General features: G+C 38.6%; 1 protein-coding gene across 4 annotated transcripts in view; it reads left to right on the top strand.

Moving 5' to 3' along the window:
- HELZ (helicase with zinc finger) overlaps positions 1 to 21,093 on the top strand; it is a 150,688-nt gene that overhangs the window by 93,377 nt on the left and 36,218 nt on the right. For all 4 annotated transcript variants that reach the window (XM_074970577.1, XM_074970575.1, XM_074970578.1 and 1 more), the window contains 4 exons: positions 554 to 701; positions 8,003 to 8,186; positions 9,426 to 9,654; positions 16,791 to 16,995. In XM_074970577.1, coding sequence (XP_074826678.1) covers positions 554 to 701; positions 8,003 to 8,186; positions 9,426 to 9,654; positions 16,791 to 16,995 — 766 coding nt within the window. The remainder of the gene's footprint in view (positions 1 to 553; positions 702 to 8,002; positions 8,187 to 9,425; positions 9,655 to 16,790; positions 16,996 to 21,093) is intronic.

Below are 21,093 nucleotides of genomic sequence, written 5' to 3'. Positions count from 1 at the left end.
TGCCAGTTGCTAACAACTCTTTACTGAGTATGTGCAAATGGAGGTTTTTCAGTGGCTCAGAACTCGACCAGATTTCGGCAATTTTTGATGGGAGCAGCAAAAGTGCTGCTGGTATTACACCAGAGTGATATTGCTACCCAATTTCAAGTCCTTGCTCTAAAGCATTGAGTCAGGGGCTAGAGCTTCTAACTTAAATAGTTGTAAGAATTTTAATATGGGCAAAACAACATATTTTGAAACGGCTGAACCATTTGTGATGCAGCTCAGTCTGAGGGAAACATCTGCCACAGAGAATTTCAGTTCGAATGGTTAGAGTTTGTCAACTGAAAATAGGGTTTTATAATAAGAAGTGTTGGGCAGACATTAGGTGGCACTACCAGCGCTGCCTGTAATGTGGAAATATCACATAAGAGAAATCAGTTAGAATTAATGAGTAAGAATTAGGGCTTTTGTTTCAGTATAAAACATTATTTTCTTTGATGGCATATTTCTCAGTGGGATATGGGACCAAATGCAAATTCCACATTTTATTCTGTGTTTTGCCTCATTGCAGTTACACATCTGACCTTTTCTATGAGGGCAAATTGATGGCAAGTGGAAAGCAGCCAGCACACAAAGATTTCTACCCTTTGACTTTCTTCACAGCACGCGGAGAAGATGTGCAGGAGAAAAACAGTACAGCTTTCTACAACAATGCAGAGGTAGCTCTTCTTTGGATTTACCTTTCATTGCTTTCTCAAGAATCTGAGTTCTTGGTACACTTAAGCATTTTATCTGTCACAATATCTGTTATCAAATTGCCTACTTTTAGAGGTTTTTTGAACAACTTCCTATTGGGTTATGTATGTAGTGTTGTTGTAGTCATGTTAGTCCCAGGATAGTCAAGAGACAAGATGGGTAAGTAATATCTTTTATTGGACTGAATTCTGTTTGGTGAAGGAGTTCAAAAGCTTGTCTCTCTCACCAAACAGAAGTTGGTCCAATAAAAGATATTACCTCGCCCACGTTGTGTCTCTGTTGGCTTTTGTGTATGATATAGATAGATGGCAGAGATTATCTCAGCCTTAATAGAACAGGTAGCATCTTGCACAACTTGAATATGGAATGTAGAGCTAAGCAAATAGACTACGATCCTTCAAGCTGCACCACCTCTACAACTGCATAAGCCCCCACTTCAGTCGGTGGTACTCCGCAGGGCTCCACCCACATGAAAAGCTTGCAGAATCATGGCCATAATTTGTAATCACTATTTCAATGGATTTAGCTTATTTTTCTCTTTGCAAATTGGCTGCAAGCTGCTTACAGTTTACGCAGGCTGTTCATTACTCAGAATTATTTGCTCGATAGTTTTTATGACATTGTGATGGCTGAATCTTAGCAACGGAAAGATAGGAATTCTTTTTACAATTTAAAATAAAGCTTGGAATTTTCAAACAGTTGCAGAATTGTTTACAGTCTCTGGTTGTGCGATCCACACTTTTTTTCACTCCTGTGATTTCCTCCTGTTCCTAATGTTAAGAATGTTTTATTCCTTTTAAAGGGTGATGTTTTGTGTTTGAATGAAATGTTCAGTCTGGTTTATGCAAATTGTTTCAGTAGATGATAATAATACCTAACTTTACATTGCATTTTCAAGCAGTAGATCTGAAAGCACTCCGCAACACCCTGTGAAGTAGGGAAATATTATTGTCCCCATTTCTGCCCCTGAGGAACTGAGGCACAGAGAGGCTAAGTGACTTGGCCAAGGTCATGCAGGAAGTCTGTGACAGAGCAGGGACTTGAACCTGAGTCTCATAAGTTCTAGGCTTGGGCCATTCTTCCTCTTAGCTAGAGAGCAAAGGTCTGATGAAAGCCCATTGAAGTCTTTGGAAAGATTCCCATGGACCTAAACAAACTTTGGGATCAGGTCCGAAATGAGCATGCTCAGAAGTGATTTTTCTATCTATAGTTTTTTTCCCATATTACAATGGCTGTTCTCCAGAACAACTGTTATTCACACACCCAGATTCAAAACTCATTCCTCTTTCAGTGAGTATTTTAAAATATTACTGCTAGTAAAAGCAGTGGGATTCCCCTCTCCCATATGTAGTGTTACCTGGGCTTGACCCAAACTCCAAATCCTGACACCCACAAACTTTGAATCCCTATTCAAATTTTGTTGTTTCGGCTCCTTTCTACTAAAAAATGGTTGAACATATTTTCCTTAAACTTTTAACAACAAAATGACCCATTTTCTGAAACTAAACTTAGAAAATTTCAGCCCCAAAGGAAATATTGTTTTAAATTTATGAGAAAGTGAAGACAGAGGATTATAACTGAAGCTGATTTGTAGTTTAGCAACACTGTTCATTACAAAGCAAGCACTATAATAGTTGCATTATACATCTACTATCCGTTAGCCATGATGCATTTCATGTGAGGGGCAATTTTTAACATAGTTGTGCTGCATTTGTTTTGGCGTTGTTTGTTAGTAAGAGATCTGCTGAAATAGGAAGCTCCTGATAGTGCAGCTGAACACTAAACACCAGTGACTTCAGGACACATCACTGAACAAAGAAACCGAAGGCTACTGACTTCTCTCATTAATGTACCTGTATCTCTTCTTCATAAATGAAAAAGGTTGTGAAAGATCTTAAAATATTTTCACTGCCATGCAGTTCAGTCACTGAATGAAAATTGAGTCATTAGTAGTCTGCAGGCAAGAATAAAGGACAAAAGCTGCTTAATACTGAAAAGAAGGGCTCAAACAATGAGGGAGCATTATTACTGTCAGCTTTTGCTAATTAAAAAAAAATCCCCACATTTGTATTAGCACATTCAGTGTTACAATAAAAACTGGAAGTATATTTTTCAATTCTGAAACCCTTATGCTTTTCATAAATATAATATAAGCTTATACACTTATAGAAGTATTTATATTATATTTATGAAAAGCATAAGGGTTTCAGAATTGAAAAATATACTTCCAGTTTTTATTATTGGTTGTAATTCTAAGCATATATTCAGAAGCAGTGGGTTTTCAGAAGAATTTTACCTGGTAGTTGAATAAACCTGCAAAGGGATTAGAATAATTTTTACAGCTCTAGTAAATCTATTCGAGTGTGTTTTGGCGACAGAATAGACTTTTTAAATGATTAGAGAATTTAGGAACTGTGAAGCTTGGAAGAATTGCATTTAAAGTATTTTCACTGTCTGTATCCAAGCCCTGCACAAATACCACCAATATATATTTACTGCACTCCTAAAATCTGTAATATTTAAAACAAACTATTCCTGGCTATGGTTGAAACTTTTATCCTTGCTGACTAGGTTGGGTGGATCTGCTTTATGTTTTTGTCTGTCCATTTGTCAAGCAAACCAGAAGCTCAGAAGTAACGGTATAACAGTACAAACAACTTTGATACCTGTTGACAAGTAGTGTACAAACTTTGAATATGATTACTGGACAGTCACACACTAGCACACTGCACACACGAGGAGCTCCTTGCATTCTTCCATTCCACCCCACAAGCTCCTTGTGTGCCACCTTCCCATCCCCTTTTATTTCAAGGACTCTGTAACACCCCCGTCCCCATGCCAGGAGCTCTGTGTGTCCCCCCATTTCCTCTCCCTGCCACATGCCAGTGGCTCTGTTTCCCCTCAGGCCAAGGTCTCCCATTCTTCTCCCCATGCCAGGGGCTCTGTGTGCCCTCCTAGTTTCCCCTGTCCCCACCGTTCTTATTTCTGTATTGGAGTGATGGCCAGAGCCGAGATGGTGGGCATTTATTGTTATGGTAGAAGGTGATGATGGCTGCCATCAATCTGTTCTTTGATCTGTAGACAATTTATGGAGGTGATAGAAGCTACTGCCCAAATGCCACGGGATCTGTGTGTCCCACATTTCTCCCTTCTGTTTTCTAGTTTTCATCAAATGCTTCTGCCCTTTGTTGTCTAGAAAGATCCCTGAAATTTTGGAACTGATCTGATGTGGTGTTCAAAAGTTGTCCTGCTACATTAAACAGACAGACAGACAGACAGAGAAATGCCATCAAATTGGGTATAAAACCTCACTTCACTTGGCCAACAATGTAGTGCTAAATATAATCAGATTGGCTTGATTGGCTCAGCTGAGTGAGCCTGGAGCTGTCCATGGCTGGGACACTCTGTTGTCCTGATCCTGTAACTTTGTGCATGTGGGCAAACTGCTGTGTGTGGGCAGAGCCCCACTTACATCAGTGAAGCTCCTTATGGATACAGCAAGTCTGCCTGTGTGTGTGAAGCGTCAGGACTGGAGCCCAAGACTCCAAGGAGCATTGGAGTTGTGAAGCAGCAGTTGCTGACAAATGGGATGGGATGGGGATAGGAATGAGGGATGTGACAAATTAAGTAGCAGTCCAGCCATCCTTCAACTCCTGTTCAAGCAAGTCTGAGATTCTGAATCGCTGTCTTTGTTCAGCCAGAACCAATCTGAAATATGTCCATGCTTTAACTTCATTGAGTAAAACATGGTGAAGTGCCTGGCACCCACCCCCTAACCTGTCCTCTCCCAGCTTCAGGCATTAACTTCATGACCATTCCATTTTCATACACAAAATGACAATGTGACATTTACTAGAGGTGATAGAAACCTAGTCCCGAAGATCCACCTTTTGGATAAAGCATTTATCAAATATGTACAACTGATTTTCTGTGAACCTGTTACAAGTTTCATTTACAATATTTTGACTTTATCTGGGCACAAATCCTACAAACCTATTTGTACTGCACTCATGTAATCTGTGAGATTCACACTCTGTGCTCACTACTCACACTACTAGCATGGAAGCTAATTTGTGCTTATCAGCCTGTGGCGAAGGAAACATGCTCGAAAGTTCATGTGAAAATTTTACATTTTGTGGAGAAATGTTCAGTATTACAAGGAAAGTTTGAAACGTATGAAGTGAAAAAAGGAAGTGAAAGAACAATAAAATGAACATTTCTCGGTGTATCAATTCATTAGTATGGTTTGGGTCAGAGATGTTTGGGCCAGACAGGACCATTTTCCTTATCTAGTCAGACTTAAGGCATAACAGAAGCCATAGAACCTTACCAGTGATTTCAGTATTTAACTCAGCATCTTGTGGTTGAACTAGAGCATCTTGTTTAGAAAGACATCCATTCTTGATTTAAATACTCCAACTGATGGGGAATTTACTCCTTTCTAGGTAATCTGTTGCAGTTGTTCATTACCAGGACAGTTACATAAAATACGTGTTTTTATTGAAAAATATCACAGGGCCACATCCTCAGCTGGTGTAAATTAGTGTGGAATATATTAATGGAGCTTTGCTAACTTACAGCACCTTAGGATCTGGCCCGTAGTTTTTAGTTTGTATGCTACATGTCTCACTAGGATGATCCTGATTTTGCAAGTCCTTTTCTTGTCATTTCTGTTCTGTAATTTCATGTAAGAGTGACTGCATTTTTTATTTTATGATAAGTTGCAATGGGCACATACATCAGTATAAACATTCAAAAAATATTTCTCCACAGGCAGTTAAAATCCTAGCCTACTAATATGAAGGCTAATTAATGTAAATACTGGAAACAGGCTGAATTATTTTTAACAGCCCCTCTAAAGATAACTGGGTGGGCAGTGAAGGGAATCTAGAATACTTGTAGATTCTGTTACGTTGCCATTAAGAGAATGAGCTTGAGGCTCTATAGGAAAAGTCCATTGATCAGTTATACCTTGGGTAGCTAAGTAAATGTTTATTGAATGAGAATATAGATATAAAAAAGGTTTTACAATGTTTTTTAGAAATACTTGTCACTGTATCAATATCTCCACCCAGTGTCTCTCAGTAGGGGTTGTTGTCTTTGCTGTGTCCTCCTAGCAGGAGATCATTTTGATGAGAGGTGGAACTGAGAACAGGTCTGTTCTGTGTCATCAAGATAGAAGCTTCCTGTTTTTTAAAAGCAGTTTTTAGGCATGATCCTGAAAGCTGCTGAATCTATCATCAATTCACTTGGAATTGTAGGTGGCCAGTGGCTCCAAGAATCAGGCACAGTTTCTAGTGATTGACTAGCTCTCATTGTCAGTTCTCAAAGCCCACCTTTTTACCCAGGCCTTTGTCTGAGTAAGGGTGTTCATGAAAGATGCACCAAATCTAAAAGAGGAGTAGGAATGGGATTCATCCTTTCCTTCTCTTGCCGGTAGTGGCTGGTAATTAATTTGGGGATCGTCTATTTGCTGCCAATTGTTGACAGCATGTTATGAATTTCTGATGATATATTTTTAAAGATCTGAATGTACCCAGAGCACATATTTTATAAATGCTGATATAAATAAATTAAAACAGAAGTTGAAAATAGAAAGAAATTTAAAAATTGCTTTAGAATAACTTGGAATGTTTTTAAAAAAATAGGGATTGGAGAAAGGGTTTTGCAATGTTAACTTCAAACAGCGTTTCACAACAAACATTTGTTTAGCTGCTTTACAAGTCTACTGCTTTCAGTGCATACATCTCCCTGGCTTGAGTTATCAGAGAACCTATAAACTTCTAGAACTAAAATTGTGTTTGGGGAGAGAACTGGCTCCTAATTGTTGAGGAGGCAGCATGGTCTAGTAGATAGGGCTCTTGGCTGGGTGGTCTGGATTCTATTTCTGGTTCTGCCACTTATCTTACTTGACCATGGTCAAGTCACTTCCAATCTCTGTGCCTCTGTTTGCCCTTCCACCCTTCTGTCTTGCTGTGTAGACTGAGTTCTGTGGGCAAGGACTGCCTCAGTATGTGTGTCTACAGCTCTAGCATAATGTAATTCCAGTCTCTGGGGCCTCTAACAAGCTGCCATAATGCAAATAGTAAGTAATCGTTATCATCAGATAACGTTATCATCGTTTTTAATTTATTTTGAGTAATCCCCAGACCACTGAAATTTCCCATTTTAACTCTGAAAACACTTCTCTTTTATTAGGGTCTGATTCTGCTCAGTTTGAAATCCGTAAGAATTTTGTCACTTATTTTACTGGGAGCAAGATAAACCTCAGATTCAGTTTTGTTGCCTCAGATTAGTAATAATTAATAAAGACATCTCCAATTCTCTTGCTTCCTCCTCATGATAAAGTAGCTTCTTTTGGTTAAGGCCAGGTTACAAAGATTTCCTTGAAACTTCCCAAAGTGAAGAGCACTGGCCAGCCTTTATATCTAACCCAGTGATTCCCAATCAGTGGTCCATGGAGCTTTTGTCTAGTAACCTGCATAGAGCCGGCAGGCCACATGGGGCTGAAAAACAAATATAGACTGGGGTTTCTAATGTATTTCTACTCTCAGAAATGCACACCTGCTATGGAAGGAGAAAAGGGTTTATTTACAGTTTATTCATATACCCACTGAAGTTCTTTACTGGATTCTCCATTACTATCAGTCTTCCTAAGTGACACACAGTATGCTTTCCTCAGTTGAATTGATTGATAGCAGAGGCAGGTGCAGTCTTATGTGACAGAGAAGCTTTCAGTATACTTGCTTATTTGTGTGTCCTTTTTCTTTAGATTCCAAAATGTTACATGAAATATACAAACAGAAAGTAAAAATAAAAATAAAATACATGTATTTTGCTAACGTATCTAGATATAGATATGACCCGAGGTTCTGATGCTCCAAAGTTTAGCATGAGCCTAACTTTAAGTATTTTAGTAGGTATAGTTAAGCATATGATAAGTGCTTTGCTGGATAAGGGCCTTAAAGATTACTTTTTCATAGGAAACATTTGTCCTAATAGGAATTTTTTACAGTGTTCCAGAGTAATGACCCCAAATATTATTGATACTGTTGTAAGCTATAGTGTTTTGAAACATTATTATGAAATACAATAGCAGGTTTTTGTGTTTACTAAGAAGGTTTTATATAATATTTTGCCTGTAAAATCCTGTTCAGTTTTAAAATTCCACTTCTGTTTTTATATAAAGGAATGATACTGGACTAAAAAGCAAATAAACTCTTAACAATATTTTTGACTCAGGTTTTATGATTTTCTTTTTAAGGTATTTGAAATAGTAGAACGTGTTGAAGAATTGAGAAGAAAATGGCCGGTAGCTTGGGGAAAATTGGATGATGGCAGTATAGGGGTTGTAACACCATATGCTGATCAAGTGTTCCGAATTCGGGCAGAACTTCGAAAAAAGAGATTATCTGATGTCAGTGTAGAAAGAGTGCTAAATGTTCAGGGTAAGTAGTGATTACATGTCTTAAGAATCTGCTAACAAAGATAAGATTGTGAAATGCAGTCCTAATTTCTGTACGTAATTTACCAATCTATGTTATTTTTAGCACGTGATATAGGAGGCTTTTTACAGTAAGCTTTTTAATTGTGATCCCCAGATTTCACACTCAGAATGTCTTTGATTGTACTTTGTAATTAGAGTACGATAGTAATAGCAAGTTAAACAAAGGAATAACATATAGGAGAAGCAGTTAAAATAATCTTGACTCTGAGTAAAAAGAGTAGATATAATAATATACGGTCACTAATGTTGGTGTGACAGGATCCGACTAGTGCACGTGCTCATTGGATATTATTCCATCCTAGAATACCCAAAGCAATCAATGTGTGGTTTTGTGAAATATAAAATTTTTCAAAATTAATATGACTTTTTGTGTTAATGGAGGCAAAAAAAGACCTTACTTTTTATTTCTTTATGTAGCTCCAGCAATGTGCTAGGCACTTTGCAAACAATTATGGAGACAGACAAGATCCATAAAGAAACATAATGCCCCAGAGTGTTTGCAGTCCAAGGTCCCAGTCCTGCAAAGAAATCCATGCTCTTGGACTCCTAGTCCCACATGGTGTTCCATTGAGAACAGTAGGATTCTGCGGGGGCATGTGGCTTTACAGAATCGTGTTTTAAATAGACAAAGAGCAGACAAGTGTCTGCCGGGTAGCAATTGGCAAACTCAGATAGCTGAGCAGGAAAGAACAGCCTATTTCACATAGGTAGAAATTTGTATTTGTGTGACTTTTATGGCATTTTTATTTGCTAAGTTGTGAAAGAGAAATGGCTGAAATGATGTGCATTTTTTCCTGCGGAACAGCCTTATTTTTTTCAGATGTAGCCTGTAGTGTAAATTGGTACCGCGCCTATTACTGGCTGAACAGAAACTTTGCAGAGCTGTTTCTGCAAACTTAAAAAAGTTCTGGAGTGCTTAAAACTGGCATGGAAAACAAGGATTTTAAAAGGACAAATTGCTCTTGCAATGAAAAGTGTTCTTCATAATGCATTTTAAAATGTTAAACTCTTCTTATTCTTGCACAAAGCTCTTTACATGAAGAGTAACTAATGACTCTCTAGAATTACTTACATATAAAATGTCAAGTTCTGATATCTGTCTAGCAAGTGTTGTGATTTGGTTGCTTTACATCTGAAAATGGTTAAAATTATCTCAAACTTTCATCTCTCCTTTCTTTAGGAAAGCAGTTTAGAGTTTTGTTTCTCAGCACAGTGCGAACACGGCATACGTGCAAACACAAGCAAACACCGATCAAAAGGAAGGAACAATTACTGGAGGATTCAACAGAGGACTTGGATTATGGTTTTCTGTCCAATTACAAACTTCTCAACACTGCCATTACAAGAGCACAGTCCCTGGTAGCTGTGGTGGGAGACCCAATTGCTTTATGTTCCATTGGAAGATGCAGGTACAGTATATGTGTTCTTTGGCTAAACAGGGGTAGCAGAAGTGCTAGTGAATATTATACATTTGAGTACAATCTATGGACTAAGTAAAACTGGTCTGCTTTTTAGGCTCCAAAGGCAAATGAGTTGCATTTAAAAAATTTAATTGGAGAAGCATATATAATTTTTACACCATTTTATATATATATTCCACTAAACAAAACCTTCATTAAAATCAGTTAAAATTGCTCAGGTGATGCCACACCATCGGTAAAAAGCCAGGAAGACACTAATTGAGTTCTCATCCATCCCTTGCAGTCTACAACTATGGTTTCACCTTGTCCATATTTATACCATCCATTTCCACCACACACATGCCTTCTCTTCTATACTAAACATGCAATTCTTAACGCCAGCCATGCAGAGTCCTTAGAAATTGATGTTTTCTGATTGTTGGCAAGGTTGAGTTGGTGTTATCTTGAAACAGTTTATTGTGTATAGTGTATATTCTGAACTGATAGTGTTGTTTAACTGTGTTACCTTGGAAGATTGCTAATGGAGGGAATTGTTTATTTTTTAAGTGGAAATGATTTGTAATAGTGTAGTTTGTAATGTTTCTAGTAGTGTAAATCAGGTGATGTAAAAGGATGTGTTGTGTTTTGTTTTTTCAGTAGTTGGATTTATGGTGGCACGTTTTTGTGTTTCCAAACAATAACACCAGTAAAGGTGAGAAGTCACCTTTCATCTATCTTGGTGAACTTCAGAGTCTAAATGGGATACTAGCATTATTAAGCACATGGCAATCTTTTCTTTTCTTTTCTTTTCTTTTCTTTTCTTTTCTTTTCTTTTCTTTTCTTTTCTTTTCTTTTCTTTTCATCAAGTACAAAATCTCTGTGAATTGAACATGAAGGTAGCAGAGATATGATCACCAAAAGACAGAATGCCAAATTAAGGTACTTCTCTGTCCAACAAAGAAGTGACTTCAGTATGGTTGAAAACAGTATCTTCTTTTAGGACTCTGCTCCTTTGAAATGTTTTTAGGTAGGGGAAACTGAAATGCAGCATTGGCAGAGCCTGATGTGGACTTTCAAACTGAAGAAAAGACAAGGCAAAGGTGTAGTGAGGGTAACCAGCTGAGGAAGAGTGAGATAGTAAGGGCGGGAAAACTTTATGCAAGGGCCTCTACTCATAGGAAAAGTGCCACAGGATCTTTAGTGTTCAGTCAGGGTCGACCCATCTTTGGTTCTTAATGTGTCCTCCAAAATCACATTGTAGCTGTTTGTTACTTGCTCAAGAGCCTGCATTTCTATATGTAATGAAGGGTAATTGACAAAGCATTCTTGCTGTATTTGCTAATTCTGTAATTTGTACTTGATACTAGTAGCTCAAGACCCTACATTTCATTTTCAGCTGTTTTTAATGTGCTTATTATAACATTGCATGTCAATAAAAATACTGCAATTAAATTTGGGCATTGAAAAATAGCATGATTTATTACTTAACTTTTTTTTGTGTGAAACATCATGGCAGTCATATGAAAGTGGAAAGCACAAAGCCATCGTTTAGCTATTCTCTGTAAACCTAGAATAAGCCAAATGGGAGCTGAATAAATGAACTTCCTGAAGACATGAATAAGGAAAGGTGAAAAATGGTAGGAGATTTAAACAATCATTTTACGGATGTAAAGGTCTTTGTCTTCAAAGGGTTCTCTTTCTATGGAAGGGGCAAAATGTTAAGATGGTCAGAGATAGAGCCTTAAGCCTGCTTCTGAAGTAGAAGAAATGCTGCACTGACTGTGCTATAACAATGCAGCAAAAGTGTGTGTGTATGTGTGTGTGTGTAAGTCATTTGTCCCTTTACATTGACTTCACTTTCCTGAGCAGTGTCTCTCTATTACAATGCTTCTGATGTTCATGGAGATGTTCAGAGAAGCCCAAATACCTTTTATTTAGAAAATGGAAACCAAACCTTTATCTACTACATTTATTAAAATATAATTTGAATTTAAATACTTATTTAAGGGGACAGCATGAAAATAACCTTTTCTTTATTGCTGCTAACAGGTTATTAAAATCAAAAGGATTTTTGTGTGTTTTATTTGTACCATCCATGTTTCTTGCTTGCATTTTTGAACATGCCTGATTATGTAACTCACTGGTCAGCATTTGTTACCCATACTCCTTCGTACTTGAGCCACAGATGATGTGAGTTTGTTACAACTCCCAACTACAGGGCTTGGTTTTCTAGCTCAAGCTGCAGAGACAATTCATGTTTTCAGCTCTGGAGGTTCCTGGTTCTCTCCCGTGGTGTATTGGAAAAGATCCTGGTCATCACATTTAAGGAAATCGGTCTGTTTCAGATACTTCTCTGCCCCACCGTGGGCTGTTGGGACACACTGGGTTTGCTCAGTAAGGGGCCAAGGCTCTTGGATCCATTAGTACCACAGACCATTATGTGGCCTGCTGATTGGCTCAAGAGTCATCATTTTTAAGTGATGCATACAGTTCATCCATACATTCTCCAGCTTCTGTTGGTGCAGGGTACTGAGAAAGACCTTGAGACCCAAATTCTGACCCCTTTGAGTCCCGATAGCAAAGCATTATGGCTCAAATTTCGTAAGTGACTAGTGTTTTTCGGTCTCTGAACTTTTTAAGTGCCCAACTTGATACGTTCCAGAGGTACACTCTGTCCCAACACATTTTTAGAAATTGGCCCCTTTAAAGGGTCTGAAATTTATGAAAATGTAGGCCTAGGCCGACATTAAATTGCAGTTTTGACAGCTAATGGTCCAGTCTGCCTTTCCAAGACCAACAGCTTTTATGTATATTCTGTGCAAAACTTACACAACCAAAAGTTCTTTAATTAAGAAGGAAGCAATGTGTGGGAACTTTATCAAGAAGATGTGTCTTGAGCATTGCTTTTAATATGCCATTGCCTTGTTTCACTGAATAATTGTATATTTACTGTTTGAAACTCCTGCTGTAGGGCTTGGGCACTCTGCTATTAAGAGAGAGTGAGTTCTTTTTTAGCACAAGAGAAGTTCAGAAGTCTGGAAGAAGTGACATTTTGTGCAGAAAAACAGACCTCAAAAAAAGTTTAGAAAGTTCTTGAATTTTATAAATATTCTAATACCTGTCAAAGTGAGTCAGGAATTTGTAGCTGTAGTTGTAGAGAGCTATGTGAAGTAGCCCCGGGTAATTATTGCCTTTCTGTATATTACAGGCAGACTAGACAGGGCTGTTTGGCAGACGCTCCCTTTAAACTCAGGAGCAACTGCAAAGCAGAGATGGCAGTGTTTTATTTTCTGTTCTTACATCCCAGTACAAGTGTTCCATGTGTAGGGAGACTGCTTGGTGCATTTTAAACAAAAGTGCATGGGCCTCAGTGGAGTTCTAGTGCTTTGCGGTAGGTTTGATGACTGCATTGATTAATCACAGAGAGCTCTGTCATTATAGCATCCCAGTGAAATATTTCCATATTGTTGTTTAATGCTCACTTAAATACTTGCAAAATGTGTTTGCCTTACAGTCAAATGACTTAATGCTCCTGCAGAAAATAGGTCATCTATATAGTGAAATTTAAAAGAGCACTTCTCATTTACATGAAATCACAGCGAAAGATTGGCATTAGAATGGCTATTTTAAATTCTTATGTGTGTGCAGGTTGGTCTACAGTACATACTTACTTCGATATAAGTGTCGCTCAGGGTGTGAAAAATCCACACCCCGAGCAATGTAGTTATACCGACATTAAACCCCTGTGTAGGCAGTGCTAGTGCCTCTTTGTGGAGGTGGAGTTGTTAAGCTGATGGGAGAGCTCTCTCCGATTGGCTTAGAGCGTCTTCACCAGACATGCTACAGCGGTGTAGCTGCGCCATTGTAAATTTGTAGTGTAGACCTACCCTTAGTAACTATTCCTGTGGTCTTGCAAGAGAGACACTTGTCCTCCCTCAGATTCGCCTGCGAATGGCACTGGTCAACCAGTGGCTTCTCTCCTTAGGATCTACATTGCCATAGGCTGGGTGAGCTTGCCACCTGGAACTAGGCTGATTGCCTGTCCTGTTTCCTTAAAAGGCCAACTGCAGAAGAAGACAAGGGGTAGCAAATAGAGTATGTTTCCTATGTTGTTACAGTTGCCAGCACTTCTGATCCGATGCTTCAAAACATTCCCTAAACTTGGTGAGGTATGACATGAGAAATTGTGTATGACTAGCCTGGTTTATTCTTGTGCTTTGCCATTCTGAACAGGCTAAATAAAATGAAAAGGGTTTAAATAAATGTGTATTTGTGCGAATAATTCTCCATCTCTGGCTCTAGACAGTGAGCAGAGTTATTTTTAAATGCAGTATTAATCTTTTCGTTCATTCTTTCATCAACACTAGGGTAATTATAAAATTAAAAGCAAAAGGTGTTGGACAAGGTGTGGGGGAAAACTATCCATCTGCAAATACACAGTGTGTCACCCCATTAATCAACTCATTTTCTAATAAAATTGCTCAAAAAATATTTTGAAATATCTAGGATGCCTGGGTATTATAAAGTCTAGACTCCTAGCTGCGATAAAATAGTTCCGTGTCATACATGGGCATGGAGAAATATACCAGTGGTAAAGACTCAGCCAGCATCTGGAATGTTAATTCCACTGGAACTAAATGGAGCTTTGCTATTTTTTTTTCTGCATCTTCACCTATGTGGGGTGAAATCCTGACCTCATTGAAGTCAACCTGAGTTTTGCCATGGACTTCAGTGTGGCTAGATTTTCACTCTAGGACTGCTCCTCTCTTGAAAATTCTGGAGATAACGGGATTTATCTGTGCTTCTTCCATTCTTGCGTCAGATTCTCTGCCTTCCACAGTGCATGCAGAGCAATGGTTCATCACGTTCACGTTGTCCTATAGCATTCGTTGCTTTTAGAACTCATTTTTTATTATAATTATTTATTTAAATTACCACAGCATGTGGGAGCCCTAGTCATGGACCAGGACCCCATTATGTTGGGTGCTGTACAAATATAGAACAAAAAAGGCAGTATTCCCCCATTTATTGACCAAAACTGGCAGATTCTGCTCCTTTAACGTGACCACCCACTAAGCTCCTCTCTGTATGCCCGGTGGCCATAGGTGGATCAAGGAACTTTGATCCCTGAACCCTTTTTGCAGGTCAATGTGCAGTAGACCTGCAGAATGTCAGTTGTACAGGTTTTGGGGGACTACAACACTTGTGCATTCTACACAAAACACTTGTGTTTTGGCCTCTCTCTCCTACGGAAGAGCCAAACAGATTTTTGCCCAGGAAGGCACAGTCTTTTGTTTTTAAAAATAATTTTTTGCTCATTCAGATGGCCTCATGGGATGTTCATTTGTAAAGCGGGCATTAATTATATTTCCCATCTTCTGTAAAGCACTTCAAGATCTACATATGACTATAGTTCTTGTTACCTTAGGTTCAGGAAAAACCAGAAGAAGCAGGCACCCCAATCTGCTTATGAATAATGGAAATACATTATACAGGCCTTCCATTTTTTCAACACCTTCCAGTACAGAAATCAATCTGAGATTGTCAGCAGACATTTACGAGTGTAAAATATTGTCAGCCTGTTGTCTTTAATCACTTACCAAAAAAATGAAAATTAAAGAGACGGATTATTATTCAGTGTGCCTTTTAGGGTTTTCATCTTTTCAAAGTCTAATGTAGTTTTTTCCCCTTCATTGCTTGAAGGAGATAATTTAATAATTTTTCCTTGATTAAAGGAGATAAGATCCTGGTTGTTGTTGTGTTGTGTTTTTTAAACAATGACAGATTTAAATTTTTTCAGAGGAAAATGACTGACCCATGTTCTGCTTGCTTTTCAGAAAAAGTATTTGTTGATAGAATTTCTAAAATCAAATGTTTTACCAATAGATATTGTCACATATGTTTAAAAAAAAAGAGTAGACTTCTACATGAGTCACACTGAGAAATTGGAATGACAGATTGAAATGATCATTTATTGAGCTATTTAATAAAAAAAAAAAGCTAATTACAGCACTATAGGGGAAAATAATACAATCCTTTTTCTTACATGAACCTGGAAACCCCTATTATAAATATACAAAGTATTATAATAAGAACAGTTTGCATTTATACCTGCCATTGAAGGATCTCAAGTGTTTTACACGTACTAACATATTAAGCCTCACAACATACCTGGGAGGTAGGCAAGTGTTAACCCCATTTTACAGACGGAAAAACCAAGGATCAAAGAGGTTACTTGCCTAAAGTCATGTGGTGAATCAGTGGCAGAGCCAGGAAATGAATTTAGCTCTTCTAACTCACCATCCTGTGCTTTAACAGCAAGACCGTCCTTCCATATTTTGTCCCACTATTGCTACCAGACAAATACTGTGTGATTTGTATTTAGTAGTGTTACTTCAAGAAAACCAGTAAAAACTCAGGGTCATATTGTTCCACCTGCCTCAGTTAATGGAGTAGGGCATGCTGCCTCTACCCTTCCCCCTCCACTGGGGTTGGACTCTTTGGAATGGGAGGGCTTGGGGCCATGAGTACAGCTGCACTTTGCAGTTTAACACTGCTAAGGATATTAGTGAATAAACTAATTCTGATCCTGTCAGTGACAACTTCCTTCTTCCAGAGGAGGCAATATAGCCTGGTTGATGTGGCATTGGACTGGGACTCAGAAGACCTGAAATCAGTTTCCGGCTCTGTTACTGCTTTGCTGCCTGAACTTGGGCAAGTCACTTTTCCCCCCATGCCTCAGTTTCCCTATTTGAAAAAATGGGGATAATGATACTAATCTTCTTTGTAGAGCACTTGGCTTTTTGAGCTTTAATAGAGTCTGTGGTGTTTGTGTTTGCTCTTCTATAAAATTTCCAGGTTAGTGCAGTCTCTGCTTTTATGTTGACATAGGTATAGGAATCAGAAATGATATGACATAGGTTTAGGGCTGGAGTCTGATCTGCCTGGACAGACCCTTATGCCTACTGTGTGGTTGGGGCTCCGCATGGATGTGTGGCCCAGCCCCTGGATCTCACTGCAGAATTGGAGGCATGATGTGTAAGATGGACATGTAGGAAAAATACAAACTGTACTTTGCTGTGTAAAACCTCTGTTAACTATAACCTGAGTTGGTAAATCTTATTCTTTCTAACTGATTTCCATAGGAAATTTTGGGAGAGGTTTATTGCCCTGTGTCACGAGAATGAGAGCCTCCATGGTATCACGTTTGAACAGATCAAGGCTCAGTTGGAGGCTTTGGAGTTAAAGAAAACCTATGTGTTGAATCCACTGGCACCTGAGTTTATCCCTCGGGCTCTGCGACAGCAGCATTCTGCAAATATCAACAAACAGCAACAATCACCACCGAAGGTAAAGCATAACTGGTAATGAAGTTTGTCAGGAGGTGGGAGTGAAGGTAGAAATACCTGTCGAGAAATGATATAAAAGGTTTATTGGGCTGGTTGTTGTTTTAAAATAGCTTCCACACATATACAGACTTGCAGTTGATGGTGTCAATGCAATTGCTGAAGGGGCCTTCAACAATTTCAAAAGCAGGCACTAGACCTCATTACAAGGTGGTATTTATTTATCAATAGCATGGGCTGGACAAGATTGGATCTCTTATTGAAAGATATGCTCTAGCTCAACCACCATTCATTCATTTTTTTATTGTTTGTATTACCGTAGCACCTAGGAGCCCCAGTCTTGGACTCTATTATGCTAGGTGCTGTACAAACACAGAACAAAAAGACAGTCCCTACCCCGAAGAGCTTACAGTCTAAGACAAGAGACAACAGGTTGATACAGACAGGCCAGTGAGGGAGAACAAGGAACCCGTGTGACAATAACCACAATTTTTTAGTCTTGGTGCAAAAATTACCAGGTGAAATTCAGTGGCTTATATTTTGCAGGAGGTCACATTAGATGATCATAATGGTCCCTTCTTGCCTTAACTGTATTGAAATACAGTATTTATTTAGCATAACTGATGATTGCTGTTCATCAAAAGGCCAAATTTAATTACCGTCAAGGCTATAACTGAAAATCTGAAAATCTTTCTTCCACCTACATCATCACAGTAATAAGAGCTCTTCCATCTGAACATAGTTGACAAGTTGTCATCTGAGATGACAGGAGTAAAGTAAGCAGATAATACTTGAACACACGTAGGAAGTAACTACAATAAGTAATAAACCTCCCCTTTTTTCCCTTCAAGTTTTAAAAGCCTGTGATTAGTTCTGTTTTTGTTAGGCCTTTTAAAATATAACATTGATTGTTGTTAGTGGAGAGGAGGCTGGAGACCTGAATGATGCTGATGTATTTCTACTACTGAAGAAATAGGAAGACTAGTCCCCAAGAATTGTTCTGTACTGAGTTTATGGATATCTGTGCAGTTCAAGAGGTATTGCTTAACTGTGATCTACGCTGAAAAGTGACTCTGTAAAACTGGTACCTTCTTACATCTGCCCCAGTGCTTATTCAGCATAAAATGTCTTCCTTGACATACAAACAGCCATACTGGGTCAGATCATTGGTCCATCTAGCCCAGTATCCTGTCTTCCGACAGTGGCCAATGCCAGGTGCTTGAGAGGAAATGAAGAGAACAGGTAGTTTATCAAGTGGTCCATCCTCTATCACCTATTCCCAGCTTCTGGCAAACAGAGGCTAGGGACACTTCAGAGCATGGTTTTGCATCCCTGCCCATCCTGGCTAATAGTTTTTAATAAGTTTTTTACATCTGTGACCCCTTCAGGGCCAAAACAGCTAATATGGAGTTAGCTGGATTCTGTACAGGCATGTGCATTATCAACAGAATTGCTAGGCCTAATGTGAAACCTAACTGAAGGCAATGGAGTTGTGTTTATTAATGGTGATGCTGCACAAACCAGAAAGAAGCTGGCTTGACTTTCAGCTCTCAGGTTGGGTTGGTTTTCTATTGGGGGAAGTAGGGGAAATTTTTTTTTATTTTTTTTTTATTTGTAAATTTAATCCAGAAGCCATTGAGAGCTCCACGGTGCCATTTGTACAGAGTCATTACGTGTATAGAACTGCACTGTAAATTTAAAAAAAAAAATCACCATGTGATGCAGTTACATACAGAATCTTAGTCAAAGGAGACAACCTTTCCACATTTTGAAAATACGGTCCCTGAAAGCAATTGCTACAAAGCATAGCAAGTTTGTTAGGTCAAGCAGAACTTTTATGGGCATATAACAGACCATCTGATACCAATTGACAGCATAAACCAATACAGCAATAGAATTATGTAAACAACAAATGGGTGATGATAAGGCACAAAACTTGACTAAATTGTGATTTGGTATTAGGTCTCTTAGTATACAAATAGCCCTTTTTAAAAGCTTCTGGGGTTTTGTTTGCTTAAACACAACTATTAAAAATAAATAATTTTCTTTTGAAAAATAATATTAATCCAAAAAACCATAAGAAAATCAGAGACCAGTCTGACACTGTTCTTTAATCTATTTTATGCATAGGTCAACATTTGTCAAATCCACCTGTCTCTATACTTAGACAACTGGAAAACTGCCTAGACTTATCTACTGGGCAAGTAAAGTAAATAGGTTTTAAAAAATATTTTAAATTTGAGAGTGCATTTCCTGATTCAGAAAAGCATCCTATTCAGCAAAGAACTTAGGAATATGCTTAACTTTGAGCGTGTGCATGTCCTGTTGATTTCAGGTGCTTAGATGCTTTCTTCAGTTGATGCCTAAGTGTTCATTAACACGTAGGAGTGATAGCGCTGAATGTAGCCTCCCTTTCTAATGTAAAATACACCCAGCAGAGGAGAACTCATCCCAAAGATCTGCTGTTCCAGACCTTCTGTAGATCTGCTCTGTCATCCCTTCTGGGTAGCAGATACCAGGGGGATAAAGACGAAGCAACTGATAAAGAATTGCAAAAGGTGGGGTGGGTGACTAACAGAAAATGCCTGAAAGGATCTCAGATTATCATTCAGGGTGCATGGTGCCATGCTTTATCGCCTCCACTGCTGCAGCATAGCTTAGCAGCAATTGACTGGCCCATCACTTCTACTGCATCTCCCCTCACTGCAGCATAGACAATCTCAAGAGCGATAACGTACAATGTTTCTGACTTGGGGAAGTATTTTTGCAATACATATAAAATGTGATATATACTGTTGAGCGGTAGAAGAAAGGGATTATGCTAGCACTACTGTCTGCCGTCCCTTTGGCTACGTCTACGCTATGAAGTAGGAGTGTGATTCCCCTGCTTGTGTACACATGCTTGCGCTAGCTTGATGTGGACTAGCAGGAGTGTAAATAGCCGTGTAGCTGTGGTAGCATGGGTAGCAGCAGCAGAGGCTGAATACAGACCTGCAGGGGAGTAGGTATTCAGTACTGCTAAGCCATACCTCCACTGCCACTATTCTGCTATTTATACTCACACCCCTACCTCCTAGTCTGGAGGTAGCCTTTGATGAACAATGCTTAAATTGATCGTGTTGGATTTTCCGGTCAGTTTCTAAAATGGCTGCCTGAGTACATTATTTACATTTAGCAGACTTTTACATACGTACAGCTTTTACAGGCCTTTTGCTTATTCTTTACTTTATTTTCAGCCTTCCTATGTAAGTAACTGCCTTCTTGTTTTTAAAAGTGCTCTTGTCCTACAAATTATACAAATAAGGATTAGCTCCTTAGCCCTTATTATACATGTCTTTTGAATACATAATCAAAAGTTCCCTTCAGCAAAATGTAAATGTAATGTATACAAACAAAGTCAAACTAACTGAAAATCAAGTATCAAAGCTTAAAATCTATGTAAATAATTTTTGTGTGAAGATAGCTGTTACTGTTTAGAGATTAGCTCCCAGGGAGTGCTCTAAAGCTCTAGACACTTTTGGAAACCCGTTTTTGAGTGTCAGGTGTGCACGCATGTGCACGCGTTGATGAAGGGGAGCTGGTAATAATAAATTAAGTTGGTAACAGCTGTTTGCTTTCTCCCTGCACATCTGTGATGATGGAAAAGTTTGTTCTTTTATCTGTTCTTTGTAGATGATCAAGGTACTCAAAGCTGGCAAACCAAAATAATAATAACAATAATATTTATCCTGACAAGTGTTTCTGTTCTAAAATTTTAACTTGAAGCCAAAGAAGATATCAAATCCTCAGAGAACCTGTGTCCCAATGCTGTGTATATCATAAGATCCTAAAGACCCTGCAAAGGCAGAAGTACTTACAGAAGCTGGAGTGAAACTGGTCATTTCAAATCCATGTATCAAATTGCTTGTAGTTCCCGTTTCAAGCAATAATAATAAAGCAAATCTATATCTTTTTCTTTGGAAAAAGGGAGAAATGGGAGCATTTCAAATATTGCAAGACTAGGGACAGTGCAATTTTGAATACCCCGTTTTAGTAGTCAGGTTTGGCAGTGGGAATTGGAAGGATGGGCAGAGTGCACTGTGAAATGGAGGTGCTTACTAAT

Source organism: Natator depressus, chromosome 14, assembly GCF_965152275.1.
Source record: "Natator depressus isolate rNatDep1 chromosome 14, rNatDep2.hap1, whole genome shotgun sequence".
Lineage (NCBI taxonomy): Eukaryota > Metazoa > Chordata > Testudines > Cheloniidae > Natator > Natator depressus.
The sequence above is the reverse complement of the archived record's forward strand: the minus strand, read 5'-3'. Positions and strand labels throughout refer to the sequence as shown.